Below are 15,493 nucleotides of genomic sequence, written 5' to 3'. Positions count from 1 at the left end.
GTGGTTGGGAGCCTCTCACCTTCCAGGGGAGGAGCCCTCGCCCTTGGTCTGCAGCACAAGGGCACATGCACGCAGGCAGGAGCGCGTTTGCCAACTACCAGAACCTCGGGAAACCTTTCGTTTCCATTACACATTTCCCAGGGCTCTGGTCACACACATGCATCCCTGCTCCTACAACCCACACTGAACCAGCGCACTAAAATACAAGGAAACTTTTATTTTCAATTTTCATCAAGAAATTTTGCTGTGGTTTTTATGCTTTTGGTTCTTTTCCTTTTTTTTTTTTTTTTCCAAACTTTATTTCATTCTAGTCGTGGCTGGAGCCGCTGGGTTCCTGGTATTAAAAAGATGCCAACAGAGGTAGCTGTGTCTCACCCAGGGGCCCAGCCCACTCCAAATACCCCAAAAAAGGAGAAAAGAAAACACAAAATAAATCAACAAAATAAAACCAAAAGAACAAAGAAATTCAGATCGTTTTCTTCAAGCCTGGCAGGAACCCACAACAGTTTGTGTGTAACAGACGTTACAGTGGGGAAAGCCAGGGCCCAGAAGAAGGCCAGCCAGCCCGCCAGCTCCCTGCAGATGGCGCCGGCGCTACTGCTGCATTCTCTCCAGCAGGAAGGGCACCACTGCCCTCACTCCCTCCCCTCCCCCAGTGGACTGGGGGCTGTTCCTTTACAACATGGAAGATGGGCAGAAGGAAGGAGAGGGTCTCTCAGGCCCCCAAGGAAGAAGCTGGGCAAGGGAAAGTGAGGAAGGTCATTGCTCAGCGGTGAAGGTGGTTATCGTCAGTCTGGATCTTCACTGCTGCTGGGCAACCTATAGCAAGAGAGAGACATGGAAGTCAGAATTCCAAACCGGTATTCACCAGATCCCCAGAGAACTCCCTGGTAGGAAGGCCCCACCTGCCCAGTTAGGGACAGAGAGTGAAAGTTACAACTTCCAGAATGGCTCTGCTGGGACAGAGACCATGAGAAAAGGTCCTGCCCTGGCTAGTTTGGCTCAGTGGATAGAGCATCGGCCTGTGGACTGAAGGGTCCCAGGTCCGAATCCAATCAAGGGCACATGCAGGGGTTGCAGGTTCGGTCCCCAGTGGGGGGCATGCAGGAGGCAGCCGATCAATGATTTTCATCATTGATGTCTCTCTCTCTCCCCTCTCTTTTCCTCTCTGAAATCAGTAAAAATATTTTTTTTAAAAAAAAGAAAAGAAAATGGTCCTACCTGCTGTGGAGTAGGTTCAGGCGCTCGGTTTGCCAGGCGGCTGAGAATGTTACGCTCTGACATCTGTAGCCTCACAGCAACTGGGGGAATCCGGGCAATAGTAGCTGGGAGTCGAGTCACATCAGCTTTCATGTCACTCAGCAGTTCTTCTAGCTGTTTCAGAACTGCAAGGGGGAAAAGGTGGTGAGCCGAGGTGAAGACCCAGCTCCTGCTTACCATAGTGGACCTGTGTCTGCCCATGACTTCTCAGTGACCGAGCGACTGATGTGCTGGGTGCTGTCCTTTATCAGTCTCCCGACCTCGCCTCCACCACGCTCAAATTCCTACTCCTCATATTCCAGGTCCAACTGTCCATGATGCTATGTCTTTTTTAAATGTTTATTTAATTACAGGTAACTTTCAATATTATTTTACGTTAGTTTCAGGTGTACAGCATAGTGGCTTGATGATCATGTACTTTCAAAACTGATACCCTTGACAAGTCTGGTACCATCTGACACCATACCTGTCATGACAGCATTACTGACAATATTCCTTATGCTGTACTCCACATCCCATGGTTATTTTGTATCTATGCCTCTTAAAGTCACCTAACCCTCTCTGCCCTTTGCTCCCTATTGTCTCTACTTCCTCTACTTCTTGAGAAGCTTATTCCTATTGTTTCCTTTTCTCACTATCTTTCCTCTCCACCTTTTGGAGTTGTCTCCTCCTTTATTTATGCCTTCTTTTCATCATTTCACCTTCCACCTCCCTCACAATGTTTTAACTTTCATTAGAAAGGGGTCTAAATTTGTTGGGATCTTAAATCACCTTATGTTACCTCTTAAGTATCCCAGATGACATTATATTATTCTGCTTTGCTTCCCACCTCCAAGAACTTGAATATATTAAAAGAGGCAAAGAACTACTATCCTTAATTGCCTCTAAGACAGTGGTTCTCAACCTTCTGGCCCTTTAAATACAGTTCCTCATGTTGTGACCCAATCATAAAATTATTTTCGTTGCTACTTCGTAACTGTAATGTTGCTACTGTTATGAATTGTAATGTAAATATCTGATATGCAGGATGGTCTTAGGCGACCCCTGTGAAAGGGTCGTTCAACCACCAAAGGGGTCGCGACACACAGGTTGAGAACCGCTGCTCTAAGATAATAGCTTCCCAAGGAGGAAGGCACAGATCCCCAGTACACCTTAAGCTCCCAGACAAAAGGACCCTGAAAAAGGTTTTGGAAACAAGAAATGTGTACTGGGGAGGGGGGAGGGGAGGGGGGGAGGGGGGGGGAGGGGGGGGAGGAGGGGGGGGGGGAAGGGGGGGAGGAGGAAGGACTCTGAGCCAGCAGGAGGCAGGAGAGTCACTGGCTACCTTTGTGCAGGACCGCATTGGCAGGCTTGTTTCCTGCCATTGACTCCTTGGACAAGTGTTGATGACTCTCTGCCAAACACTCCACCTCAGCAAAGCGGGTATTGAGGGCCATGGAAGGGTGAGAAGGGTCCTCTGACATGTTCAGGTAAGCGGCCCGCCGAAGCTGTTCCTCAATGACCAGGGCTTGTTCTAGAAGCTGGACAAGGGATAGAGAGGAGATGGGACTTAGAGTGATACTCACTTTGCTTTTTTCTTTTGTTTTGGTTAATCCTCACCCGAGAATATTTTTTTCCATTGATTTTTAGAGAAAGTAGAAGGAAGGGGGAGAGACAGAGAGGAAACATCAATGTGAGAGAGACACATCAATTGGTTGCCTTCTGCACGCACCCTGACCAGGACCGGGAATCAAGCCTGCAACAAAGGTATGTGCCCTTGACCGAATCAAACCCACAACCATTCAGTCCGTGGGCCAACGCTCTAACCACCGATCCAAACTGGCTAGGGCTACTGCTTATTTCTGATGGTCTCAGAATGCATAAAAAATTAGAATCACAGCCCTAACCGGTTTGGCTCAATGGATAGAGCGTTGGCCTGCGGACTGAAAGGTCCCAGGTTCGATTCCAGTCAAGGGCATGTATCTTGGTCACAGAAACATCCCCAGTAGGAGGTGTGCAGGAGGCAGCTAATCAATGTTTTTAACTCTCTATCCCTCTCCCTTCCTCTCTGAAAAAAATCAATAAAATATATTATTTTTTTAAAAATTAGAATCACAAATAATCCTACCTCCTAGAGAGAGGATTTTTCTTTCCATAGATATTTTTTACATAATTGAAACTATATATACATATCTATATTATGTTTCACTAAAAGTTACATAGTAAGTATCTTCCTTTGTTCTTTGCTGCACTTCATAAAAAACGATTCTTAATGGTTTGCATGGTAGTCCATCCCATGGGTATATCTACATCGTATCATTTAAGTTGTTTTACTCTTTAAAATTATTTTTGGCCCTGGCCAGTGTAGCTCAGTTGTTTGGGCGTTGTCCCGTGCACCAAAAGGTTGCAGGTTTGAAAACCAGTCAGGGCACATGTCCAGGTTGCAGGCTTGATCCCCCATAGGGCCCCTGCAGGAGGCAGCTAATCAACGTCTTGCTCTCACATCGATGTTTCTCTCTCCCTCTGCCTTCCTCTTAAAAAAAAAAAAAAATTCTCGAAACTTTTTGTTGCTTCCTTTGTCTCATATTTCACTTCCATTCCTTCCCTTCACCAATAGGTAACCCTTCTAATATACTTACTGTGTGTCTTTTGGTGGGTGTTCTTGAAGTTTGTGCACATTTCTAGTTTACAGAATGTTCTGTATATATAAAATGCTTTCCTTTCCCCACTACGTATCTTCTTAAAGTGTCCATTTATGTTGTTTTATCATATGCATTTTGTTGCTTCTAGCTGTTGCTTAGTGCTCCATGATGTGAATCCATATTTTATCTATCCACACTCCCCATTTCGAACAGCTAGGTTGCTTCCAGGCCCCAACACCAAAAATCATACTGCAACATACTCTTGTAGCTGTTGCCTGATGGGAGCTGTGTAAAAGGGTCTTTGAAACATATTTCAAGAGACAGAATATTGATTCAGAAGTTATGAGACTTAATTTACTCACGCATCCACTGGTAGAGAGAATGCATTAGGGGACAGGAAAAAGGACAGTATGAGGATAATGCGCTGCTGTTTCTTCCACAAGATCTGGCTCCAGCAGGGCCTACTAATTTACCTCCAAACAGACCAAGCATCCACTTTCAAGCCATATACCCCGTCTCCTTCACCAACTACCTCTTCCTGCCCCAAACTGAGCTTTTTCTAGGATTAGCCCTTGATTTGCTGCTGTTCTTTCAAAGTATTCTCCCAACAGATCTCTTCCTCTCCTAGGTCAGCCAGAACATATATGCAAATGATTTGATGCTTTTCAAACCTGCAGGTCAAGCACTGGTTGTTCTGATTCCACCCATGTATGATGATCACTCTTTGATCCCACTTGTTTATGGTGGCACAGGTAGTGGGAGGGTTATTTACTGGTGAGAAACACCAACTGACTTGCCTAAAACTGAACTTCCTCTTTTCTACAAACTGTTCCCTCTCCTCCTCACTTCCTTGATCTGCCAATGATAATTTAATTTTCTCAGTGACTCAGGCTCAAAGCTTCAGTTATTTCTGAAGGCTTACTCCTTTGTATCTCAAATCCAGTAAGTGAGGGGTCAGCAAACTATGGCCTGGGGGCCAAATTTGGCCTGTTGCCTATTTTTGTATGGCCCAAGAGCTAAGAAATTTTTTTAACATTTCTTAAATGGCTGAAAAGTGAAAATAGTTTGTGACATTTCATAAAAATTATATGAAGTTCAAATTTCAGTGTTGACAAATACAGTTTTATTGGAACACATTCATACTTATTTATGACCCGTGGCTGCTTTCATGCTACCACAGAGTTGAGTATTTGCAACAAAGATCATATGTCCACCAAAGCCCAAAATATTTACTTTCTGGCCTTTTAATAGAAAAGGTTTACTGACCCCTACAATAAATCAGTAAATTCCATAAATTCTTTGTTTTATTTCCTTTACTATATCCTTTTCATTTTCCACAACCAGCATCATAGCTCAGCCCTTACTACCTCACAATATGATAGTTCTATAATTTCATGAATGTTGTTTTCATTTCCCTTGGTCATATTAAAACTCTTCACAAACCTTTAATGGCTACCCATTAACTATAGGGTAAAGTCCATACTCTATCCAGTGCCAAAAAACCTACCTACTGACCTCTAGCCCTTACCTACAACCTCCCACAAGTGTTTTCTATAACCCAACTGGGCCAACTTGCTTCCAAACACCCTAAGCTCTACTGCCTCTATGTCTTTGCTGGGCTTAATCCATTTTAGGTTAGCCTTCTGTTTCTATCCATTCCAATCTCCATATTACATTCATCAAAACTTAATTCCCCATGCAGCCATTTGTGAACTCTCTCCTCACTCCCCAAATTCCATCTGGAGAACTTTCTTATGGATTCAGCACTCTCCCTCCCAATACCCAGAATGGCATTCACTTAATCCCATATTTGCCTCTACTTTAAACTGTAAGCACCTTGAGAACAGGCACTATGCCTTATTTGTCTTTGTATCCCTGTGCCACTCATTGCTTGGTACATAATGTTTGAAGTTTTATTAGTATACATTTCTATTTTTATACATATATATATATAGATATATTTTGTAGAGGAAGGGAAAGGGAGACAGAAAAATCAATGATGAGAGAGAATCATTCATTAGCTGCCTCCTGCAAGCCCCCTACGGGGGATTGAGCCCGCAACCCGAGCATGTGCCCTTGACTGGATTCGGACCTGGGATCGTTCATTCAGTCCGCAGGCTGAAGCTCTATCTACTGAGCCAATCAGCTAGGACTATTAGTGTACACTTCTTACTCCCCAAATTGTACTTGGGCTTAGAGTCACATGTCTTGTCTTCATGGTATCCCACTTTCCCATGTTGATGGTCTGCACACAAGTATTCTCAATACATGTTTGCTAATTTCCGAGTAAGGCTTCCTCCAGTCCTGGGCTTCTTAGCCCTAGTGATTCTGAAAATAGAGCTCTCTACTTTGCATCTTCTTTTAGTATCCACTCCTCCCCTTATCCACACAGGTACTCTCAGACCCAGAATAAAGTACTACCAGCCCAATGACAGCCCTGCCTCCTTGGAGAGCCAACTCAATCCACCTCTGTACCTTTCCTGAACACTCCAACCTACAGTGTTCCCCAACACACCCACTATACTAGAGTCTGCGTCATTCATTAGACAATCTTCAGCCCTTGAACAGCTGGTTAATTTTCAAGTCTGTATGTCTTGATCTTTAACACTGAAGATACTTAGAAACAAAGCCTTTCACAGAATACAAAAGTTCAGCACACACTGCCTAACCGGTTTGGCTCAGTGGATACAGCGTCGGCCTGCGGACTGAAGGGTCCGGGTTCCATACCGGTCAAGGGCATGTACCTTGGTTGTGGGCACATCCCCAATGGGGGATGTGCAGGAGGCAGCTGATATGAGATGTTTCTCTCTCATCGATGTTTCTAGCTCTCTATCTCTCTCCCTTCCTCTCTGTAAAAAAAAATCAATAAAATATATTTAAATAAATAAATAAAAAGTTCAGCACCCAGAACACAATGAACAGTATGGTTGAATGAACAGACTCCCTCCTTTACAGTCCTTTCTGTACTTTAAGAACTGTAACTTCAACATGGTATTCCTCCCCATCCTGCTCACCTTAAACCTTCGTGCTAGAAATTTATTCTTGATCTCTAAGAAATTGCCACGGTTCATTTCACCCTTGAAAGGCTCATTGAGGATGGCATAACGTGGGTCATTCTGGATGTCCTGCCACCGGGCATAGCCATGACTATTGGAAAATTGCTCAGGAAAAACAAAACAAGGAAAGTAAGAACCTCAGTCTATGGAATCTTCAGAACCGTCACTAAGAATCACAACCCTGACTCAGGAAAAGGATACTTTATGATGCCAGCCAGCAACCAGTAGTCATGCCGTCGATGCCAGATCTCGTAAGTCTTCTTGGTGACTGTGGCTGCACGCTCTTCATTCTGCCAAAGGGAGTGCAACTCTAAAGAGGAATTTAGGGAAGGTTGAGGAGAAAAAGAAAGGCACACAACTGTGAGAATTCAAAATACTATTTATTCCTGTCCCCCTGATACCATTTTAATACTATGCCTGTGACTTTCTAACACGGAACCCAGAGGAGAATGCAATCAACCTGGCTTTCCTCATCTACTAGAGGTTAAATCACTGTACCCTGGTTTCTAACAACCGTAATTTCATATCAGATCCCTCTAACCTCAGTGGGTCCCTCATTTTCATACCAGTAAAACCACCATCTGCAATGTTGAACATGAATCGCTGTTTAATGTTTTTTTTTTGCTTCTCATCAGTCAGGTCCTTGGGAGTCTCTCCATTCTGAAGCATCACCTCTTTTTTCTCTTCTTCTTCTTTCTTCTCTTCTACAGGATATGCAGGAGAAAAATGTTAGCTCCAGACACTGTGGCCCTTATCCATAGCACTATGTGCTACAAGATATCATCCGCCTCCACCCTTTTTCCACACAGGTGTTTCTCAAACCCAGAAAAGGCACTGCTAGCCCAATGACAACTAAATATGGGGCCAAATGGAGCAGTCACTTGGGATAATGGATATATGGGTGTAGATAGGAAGGCTGGAGGTTGGAAGGGGGTGTCCCAGAGATAAAGTCCTTGCTTCTAGTTTTAGAGTCCTCCCAAACTACAATAGGCTTCTTCAAACACCAACCTTTGTCCTCCACCACAATGGGAGTCAGATCTATTGCTGACTTCTCCTCCACCTTCTCCACATCAGCAACACCTGGAAGGAACAGATGGCATTGAAAATGTATCTAAAGAAGAAGGTTCTCCACTGTTCCACACTATATCCAACTGGAACAATCCTAATCCGGAATCTTTATGATTAAAATCTTAAAAGATGTCATAGTGGGGTATGGGATTCTTCAGTGTGTTACTTCCTCCTGACATCCTACAGCCTGGCTGCAAGTCCATGAGCAACTTATTTACACAGGGATCTGTAGTGCTTGAAAATGTGGATACCTTTGGATTCTGTCTCCATGGGTTCCTCTGTCCTCTCCTTCACCTCTGCCTTTTCTACTTTCTCCTCTCCCTCAGGAGGTTCAACAAGGACCTTTTCATCCTCCAAGGCAGGGGCAGGGGGCTGTGGACACTGAAAGGAAAAAAGACAGAAGATGAAGCAGACAGGCCAGCAATGAAAAGGAGGAGTGGGTTTATCCATCTGCTTTCCATATGGCATCCAGTTACAACCATCTCTTACCTCAACAGCGGCCTCGGGTGCTGCAGATTTAACCTCCTTTTCTCCTTCTGTACTCTCTTCTTCTTTGAGGCTGTTTTCCTCTATTTTTACCACATCCTCTGCAACCAATAGAAGACAACTTATTAGGAAGAAGGTCCTAGATCAGAGAGAATGCCATATCTTCTCAGTCTGGCTTATCTTTTTTTTTTTAAATATATTTTATTGATTTTTTACAGAGAGGAAGAGAGAGAGATAGAGAGTTAGAAACATCGATGAGAGAGAACCATCGATCAGCTGCCTCCTGCACACCTCCTACTGGGGATGTGCCCACAACCCAGGTACATGCCCTTGACCGGAATCGAACCTGGGACCCTTCAGTCTGCAGGCCGACGCTCTATCCACTGAGCCAAACCGGTTTCGGCGAGTCTGGCTTATCTTAAATTGTCCTCTCATGCCTTTAAGAGCCAGCCCTATACTCAGGACGGCCCTCCTAAAGTGAGAGGGAGGTTGCTGTGTGTCCTGCCAGACTCCCCTGTTTTACTGAGCACAGGTGAACAGAGAAACCATAGGCCAGGACAAGAACAGAGGAACAGAAATGACAGTACAGGCAGACTTACCAGCCGGTGGGGCAGGTGCAGGAGTATTGGGTTGTGTGTCCCCTGGAGTAGAGGGTGTAGGTGTCTTTGGGGAAGGTGACCCTGGCTGGGACATTTTCTTGTTTTCCTCTACTTCAGCGAGTTCAGGCATACTCCAGCGCCCATTAACATGCTCAAACTCCTGAACCTGCAGCAACAGGACAAGATGTTGAAGATCCAATTCCAGCTCTAGGTTCCTTTCCTATGACCCTTCAGTTTCCCCTAGAAACCCTGAAAATGGAGAGAAGTTCAGGGCTTACCTTCTTGCGAATCAAGGACATGACACCAATCCTAGTAAGAACATGCTGGCGAGACAGGCCTTCTCGGGGGACACCATCAGCAAAGGTCTCAGCCCCATCTGCTCCTGGCTCACATAAATGCCGCATAAAAAGAGAGACGTAAGCCCTGTAGTGAAGAAATAGAGAAATGAGTTAAACAGCGATTATGTCAGCTCCTAGACCAGGTTTTTCCCCACCACCAATTAGGTACTGTCCCAGACAACTATGGCTTCATCCTGAGGTAAAACCCATCATCACTGTGAAGGCTGGTCTCCAAACTCCATGCCATGTCCCAGATAGGAACACAACCTTATTACTAAGAGCTTCACCTGCCAACTTCATCAGAGAAAACAGCCCATTTCCCTGCACAGCTGGACTAGTGCCATAGAAGCCCTTGCACTAAGTCAATCCTATTCCATCTCTCAACTTACTTGAACTCTTTCTCCGATTTGCCTCGCAGATCTCTCACAAGCCACTGAGTGGTAAAAGCATCCTGAGGTGGCATCCCATATCGCATAATTGCATTAAGAAAGGCTTTTCGCTGCCGAGCATTAAAACCAAGTACCTAGGGGGAGAAGGAACCTAGGTGAGAGGGAGCAGGTCTTACTCCACCAAAGACCCAATATCAGCACTAACCCACCCCTCCCTAGAATCATACAGCACTTACTTCAATATTCCCACCCACACGGGCCAACAGAGGAGGCAATGGCTTATCTTTATCATTCCGCAGGCCCTTGCGACTGGGCCTGCGGGGAGCTGCAAGAAGAAAAGAATGCATGAGTGATACTGGTAGGATATTAGACAACGCAATATTTAAACAAGAAGAAGAGAAGCATAGCCCTCACCTTCTGAACGTTCATCAAAGTCTTCATCACCTTCCTCTGAGGCCACTGAATAATCGGACTGGTTGTCGGACTGGTCGTCCTGCCAATCTGGAGGGAGAGAGGGCAGATGAGCGGGGCCCACTGCTCTAGTGGAACGGCCCATGGGTGGGGGGCGGGGCCGGCCACACACACCTCGGTCCTCCTGCGAGCCATCATTGTAGTTGACCTGTTTACGGATTCTTTTTCCTTTGCCCAGATTTCGGGCCAAATCTTCTTGCTGCTGCTCATAATGGTGCCGCAGCAATTTTTCCCAGTAGTCAGGATCCACACTTTCTTCCTGTTTTATGATTTCCCGTTCTACCTCCTCTTCCTCCTGGGACAGAGGGAGGGCCAGGACTCAGGGGTGCTGAAGTCAGCACCACCAGCTACCCCTGGTCCTCACAGTTCCCATTCTGCTAGCTCCTTTTCATGACTGGATTCTGAAATACTTGGTGTGCCTGCTTGAACCTAAGAACTTAAAAGAAATTGAAGTGACACAACATGGCTCCTCATAATTATGTGTAGATCAGCAGTCAACATAACCAAAGAAAAACATGGAATGGAGCCATTATCACAAGAGAAAGGTGAAGAGATAGTGTTTCTTCTACCCTTTTTATTGACACATACACAGTTGGGAGACAGCAAATGTAGAAAAGAGGTTAGAGCCTTAGCAAGACAGAATGGAGCCACTTCTGAAATCCTGCAAAAGATTTTCATAACAGATAAAGTAGGACGGTTATGCTCTTCTAAACTTCATACGTGTGCAAAAAACAGAATTACACATGTAGGGTACCCCCAAAAATTGTATGCACACTTTAATAGTTGACAACTCACTTAATTATACTCCTTTTCAGGTTTAACTGGTTTGAAATAATGGATAAAGCCAGACTAAACTTTAAACAAAGATGACTTATCAAAAAGTGCCATTAGACTTTTTTTTATGGGGATACATAATAAAGTTTATGGTACAAAACTGGCACCAGTCATCAGCAGTGCCTGGACCAGAATAGAACGGTCATCAGTTTGAAAACAGACATTGAAAAAAATTATTCATTTCTGTAGATTCTTTTAAATTCAAAAGTGAACTATATGTTAATAAATACTGACTTTGGAATCATTCAAAGTGTGTATACATTTTTGGGGGGACAACCAGCATATATCATCTTATGTCTCTGTAACGGACATAAACATTTTTATGCTCCTCTGAAAGTCTTGTTACTTTTTCAGGATCACTAACTGATTCCAAATCCCTTATGTTAGAATTAGAGGCCCGGTGCACAAATTCAATGCATGGGTGGGGGTCCCTTGGCCTGGCCATTGATCATTGGGGCCAATCGGGGCCATCTCACCCAGTCCCGATCGGCCTATCAGGGCCAGTCGGGGAGGAGAGAGGCGGGTAGGGACCACAGGAGGTTGGCAGGCCGCAAGAGGTTGGCTATGGGAGCGCACTGATCACCAGGGGGCAACTCCTGCGTTGAGCGTCTGCCTTCTCTGGTGGTCAGTGCACGTCATAGCAACTGGTTATTCGGTCATTCGGTCACTTAGGCTTTTATATGTATAGATGGCTCAGTGGTTGAGCATTGACCTATGAACCAGGAAGTCACAGTTCAATTCCTAGTCAGGGCACATGCCCAAGTTGTGGGCTCGATCCCCAGTGGGGGGCATGCAGGAGGCAGCCAATCAATGATTCCGTTCCATCACCGATGTTTCTCTCTCCCTCTCCCTTCATCTTTGAAATCAATAAAATTAGATTAGAAGTTTTAAAATGTTTTAAACTGCTGCTACTAGCATAATATTAAAAACAACCTAAATATCCATTATTATTAAATTAATAAATGTTGGGGTTTGGGGTGGATGAAGGGGGTCAAAGGTACAAACTTGAAATTATAAAATAAGTAAGTCAATGTACAGCATGGTGACTATAGTTAATGATACTATATTACATATTCAAAAGTTGCTGAGAAAGTCAACCTTAAAAGTTCTCAGAAGAAAAAACATTTTGTAAGTATATCGCAATAGATATTAACCAGATTTATTGTGATTTCACAATACATATGCAAATTATCAAATTATGATGCTGCACACCTGAAACTAACATTATATGTCAATTATACCTCAATTTTTTAAAATAAATAAATTATGGTACTTTCAAACAAGAATATACTATGCAGGTGGAAAAAAGTTGGAGAGTTTTTTTATGTGCTGATTTAGACTGTATCTTCAAGATTTAGTAAGTAGATAAAAGCAACGTAGAAAACATTATGTATAAGAAACTACTTTCACCATAGCCGATTTGGCTCAGTGGATAGAGCGTTGGCCTGACAAGTCCTGGGTTCAATTCCGGTCAATGGCACGTACCTTAGTTGCAGGCTCAATCCCCAGCCCCGGTCAGGGAGCGCATGCAGAGGAGGTAACCAATCCATGTGTCTCTCTCACATCAATGTTTCTCTCTCTGTCTCTCCCTCTCCATTCTACTCTCTAAAAATCAATTGGGAAAAAACAAACCAGGAATAAACAAACAAACAAATAAATAAAATTCAATAGAAAGCGCAGCAGGCGTGGCTCAGTGGTTCAGTGTCCACTTATAAACCAGGAGGTCACGGTTCAATTCCTGGTCAGAGTACATGCCCAGGTTGCAGGCTTGATCCCCAGTAGGGGTGTGCAGGAGGCAGCTGATCAGTGATTCTCTCTCATCATTAATGTTTCTATCTCTCTCTTCCTCTCTGAAATCAATAAAAATATTTAAAAAAATAAAAATCAATGGAAACATATTCTCGGGTGAGAATTAACAACAACAACAAAAACCAAACAGCTATTTTTGTGTTTAAAAGAAAAAGAGAAAATGTGCTTGTGTGTATGTTTATGTGTGTGCATGGATGAATACATATGTAACGTCTATGTACATATAACACTTTTAGAAAGACATATAGGCAACTGAGCTTGATCAGTGGTTGAGCATCAAACTATAAACCAGGAGGTCATGGTTTGATTCTTAGTTAGGGCACATGCCTGGGTTGTGGGCTCGATCCCCAGTAGGGGATGTGCAGGAGGCAGCTGATTGATGCTCTCATTATTGATGTCTCTATCTCTCTCTCCTTCTCCCTTCCTCTCTGAAATCAATAAAAATATATTTAAAAAAAACAAAGAATTGAAAAAAAAAAAAAGAAACTGGATACATAAGTTATCCCTAGGGAGGGAAGGAACTAGGTAGCCAGACAGGGATGAAAGAGATACTTTGTATCTTTTGAATCTTGAACCATGTGAATTACAATCTAATCTATAATAAAAAAAAGGGTAAATTGCTAATTAGACTGGACGTCATTCCACATGTCCTTCCTGATGAAGCCGGCCCGGAGGGAAGCAGCCCGGGTCCCAGGTGCTGGAAGGAAGCCGGTGCCAGCAGCTGGGGGAAGGAAGGCCTACTCTTGCACAAATTTTCGTGCATCACGCCTTTAGTCAAAAAATAAAATTTTAAAATATTATAAAGTAAACAGCAGCTACAGCCACTAATAAGAAGGCCATTTGTATACCGGTGTAATCCTTAGCAGAGGTTATCAATGGGAGGGAGAGTACCACCCCTCCCTCCCAACCACGTGCTGTCCCAGTCAATCACTTCTATATGTAGTCCCTGCCCTGGCAGGAATGTGGAGCACCTTCAGGAGGGCCGTTTTGATTGAATATGGTCTCGAGACCTATGTCAGACTTTTCAACCAGTTACACATAACTAAGGTTAGTAGCATCACCTTCAAGGACAAAGACAATAGATACATATCAGAAAAACACAGCAAGAGGAATAGTTCTGAGTTAAAGTCTGAGAAAAAATGGTAAAGACCACAGTAACCTATGTCAATTCAAAGAACCCTGAGCTGAGTGGTTTAAAGAGGACCAATGGAGAAGGCAAATTTTTTTTTTCATTTTACACCCAACATCATTTGGGAGAATAAATTATTACAGATGCTACACATTTTATTACTGTTTTAGTATTTTTCTGTTTTTTGTTTTCTTTTTTACCTAAAAAGACAAAGAAAAGGAAGGGAAGTAGAAAAAAGGGAAAACAACAATTCTAATGTTTTAAAAGGCACAGAGAGACAGGCTGTCTAGGTATGTATCTATTTCCTGTCTTTTCTCCAAATAGACTTAAAAAGAGCAAACAAGCCCTGGTCAGTTTGGCTCAATGGTTAGAGCATCAGCCAGCAGATGAAGGGTCCAAGGTTTGATTCCCAGTAAAGGGCACATACCTCCACATACTTAGGTTGAAGGTTCACCCTCACCCTTGCCCATGTGTGGAAGGCAACCAATCGATGTCTCTCACCTCTCTCTACCCCCCTCCCTTCCTCTTTCTCTCCCCCCTCTCTAAAAAAATTAAAAAGTCAATGGGAAAAATATTCTTAGGTCAGTGATAGCGAACCTTTTGAGCTCGGTGTGTCAGCATTTTGAAAAACCCTAACTTAACTCTGGTGCCATGTCACATATAGAAATTTTTTGATATTTGCAACCATAGTAAAACAAAGACTTACAATTTTGATATTTTATATATTTAAATGCCATTTAACAAAGAAAAATCAACCAAAAAAATGAGTTCGCATGTCACCTCTGACATGCGTGTCATAGGTTTGCCATCACTGTCTTAGGTGAAGATTAAAAAAAAAAGCAAACAAAAGTTTACTTGTAGGATTAACAAAATACCTAAGAGAAAATGAGATTCTGATAAAGAACTAATATAATTGCATTGAGTGTGAAAACTGTGGGTTTCCTGACAGCCACAGCAAAAATAAAAATGTGATTAATCATGTTATAGTATTGATTTTCAAAAGAAGACATATATTCAACTCATCAATGTACTAATTTGCCTACAGATATTTTCTTCCTGTTTCAAATACCATCCTGGTCTCAGTTCCAATTTTGGATCAACCACCAAGCCAAGCAATGCCTTGGACTCATACTCACCCCCATTTCTTCTTCCCGCACTACATACTGGGCCACTTTGAATGAGCTCAAATATTCATTCATGCCCTGCAATTCTGTGTCTTCAGTCTCATCCTGGTTACGGTCCAGCAGTCGTTCAATGGCCTTATCATCATAGTGGATAACACTGCTATCCTCTCCTTCTTTGTTGTCTCCTCCTATAAAGAATCAAGGGTCCATATGCCCAAAGTCAGCTTCAGCAGCTGCAGCAGAAAAAGCAAGTTCCACAGGACCCTAGGTCCAAGTCCCAGGACCCTAAGTATCAAATATACACTTTAG

General features: G+C 43.4%; 1 protein-coding gene and 1 non-coding gene across 9 annotated transcripts in view; both read right to left on the bottom strand.

Moving 5' to 3' along the window:
• Positions 1–443: 443 nt before the first annotated feature.
• Positions 444–15,493, bottom strand: part of CHD4 (chromodomain helicase DNA binding protein 4) — a 30,739-nt gene continuing 15,689 nt past the window's right edge. For 3 of the 8 annotated variants that reach the window (XM_070410800.1, XM_070410805.1, XM_070410803.1), the window contains exons 25-40: positions 15,197–15,372; positions 10,403–10,583; positions 10,232–10,318; positions 10,054–10,142; positions 9,818–9,951; positions 9,369–9,513; positions 9,091–9,256; positions 8,495–8,592; positions 8,257–8,386; positions 7,946–8,017; positions 7,504–7,641; positions 7,139–7,247; positions 6,896–7,028; positions 2,582–2,780; positions 1,222–1,385; positions 444–819 (exon numbers count right to left, since the gene is read on the bottom strand). In XM_070410800.1, coding sequence (XP_070266901.1) covers positions 802–819; positions 1,222–1,385; positions 2,582–2,780; positions 6,896–7,028; positions 7,139–7,247; positions 7,504–7,641; positions 7,946–8,017; positions 8,257–8,386; positions 8,495–8,592; positions 9,091–9,256; positions 9,369–9,513; positions 9,818–9,951; positions 10,054–10,142; positions 10,232–10,318; positions 10,403–10,583; positions 15,197–15,372 — 2,039 coding nt within the window. In that variant the 3' untranslated portion in view covers positions 444–801. Of the gene's footprint in view, positions 820–1,221; positions 1,386–2,581; positions 2,781–6,895; positions 7,029–7,138; positions 7,248–7,503; positions 7,642–7,945; positions 8,018–8,256; positions 8,387–8,494; positions 8,593–9,090; positions 9,257–9,368; positions 9,514–9,817; positions 9,952–10,053; positions 10,143–10,231; positions 10,584–15,196; positions 15,373–15,493 lie in introns of all 8 variants that reach the window. The other 5 variants (XM_070410801.1, XM_070410804.1, XM_070410802.1 and 2 more) reach the window with 4 other exon arrangements.
• LOC139007914 (small Cajal body-specific RNA 11) lies at positions 8,914–9,052 on the bottom strand. The gene has a single exon (XR_011471040.1). It is a non-coding gene; the product is annotated as a small Cajal body-specific RNA 11 (non-coding RNA).

This window comes from Myotis yumanensis, unplaced genomic scaffold (genome assembly GCF_028538775.1).
Source record: "Myotis yumanensis isolate MYYU_CA2020_CCGP unplaced genomic scaffold, mMyoYum1.0.hap1 SCAF_3, whole genome shotgun sequence".
In the NCBI taxonomy this organism is placed as follows: Eukaryota; Metazoa; Chordata; class Mammalia; order Chiroptera; family Vespertilionidae; genus Myotis; species Myotis yumanensis.
The sequence above is the reverse complement of the archived record's forward strand: the minus strand, read 5'-3'. Positions and strand labels throughout refer to the sequence as shown.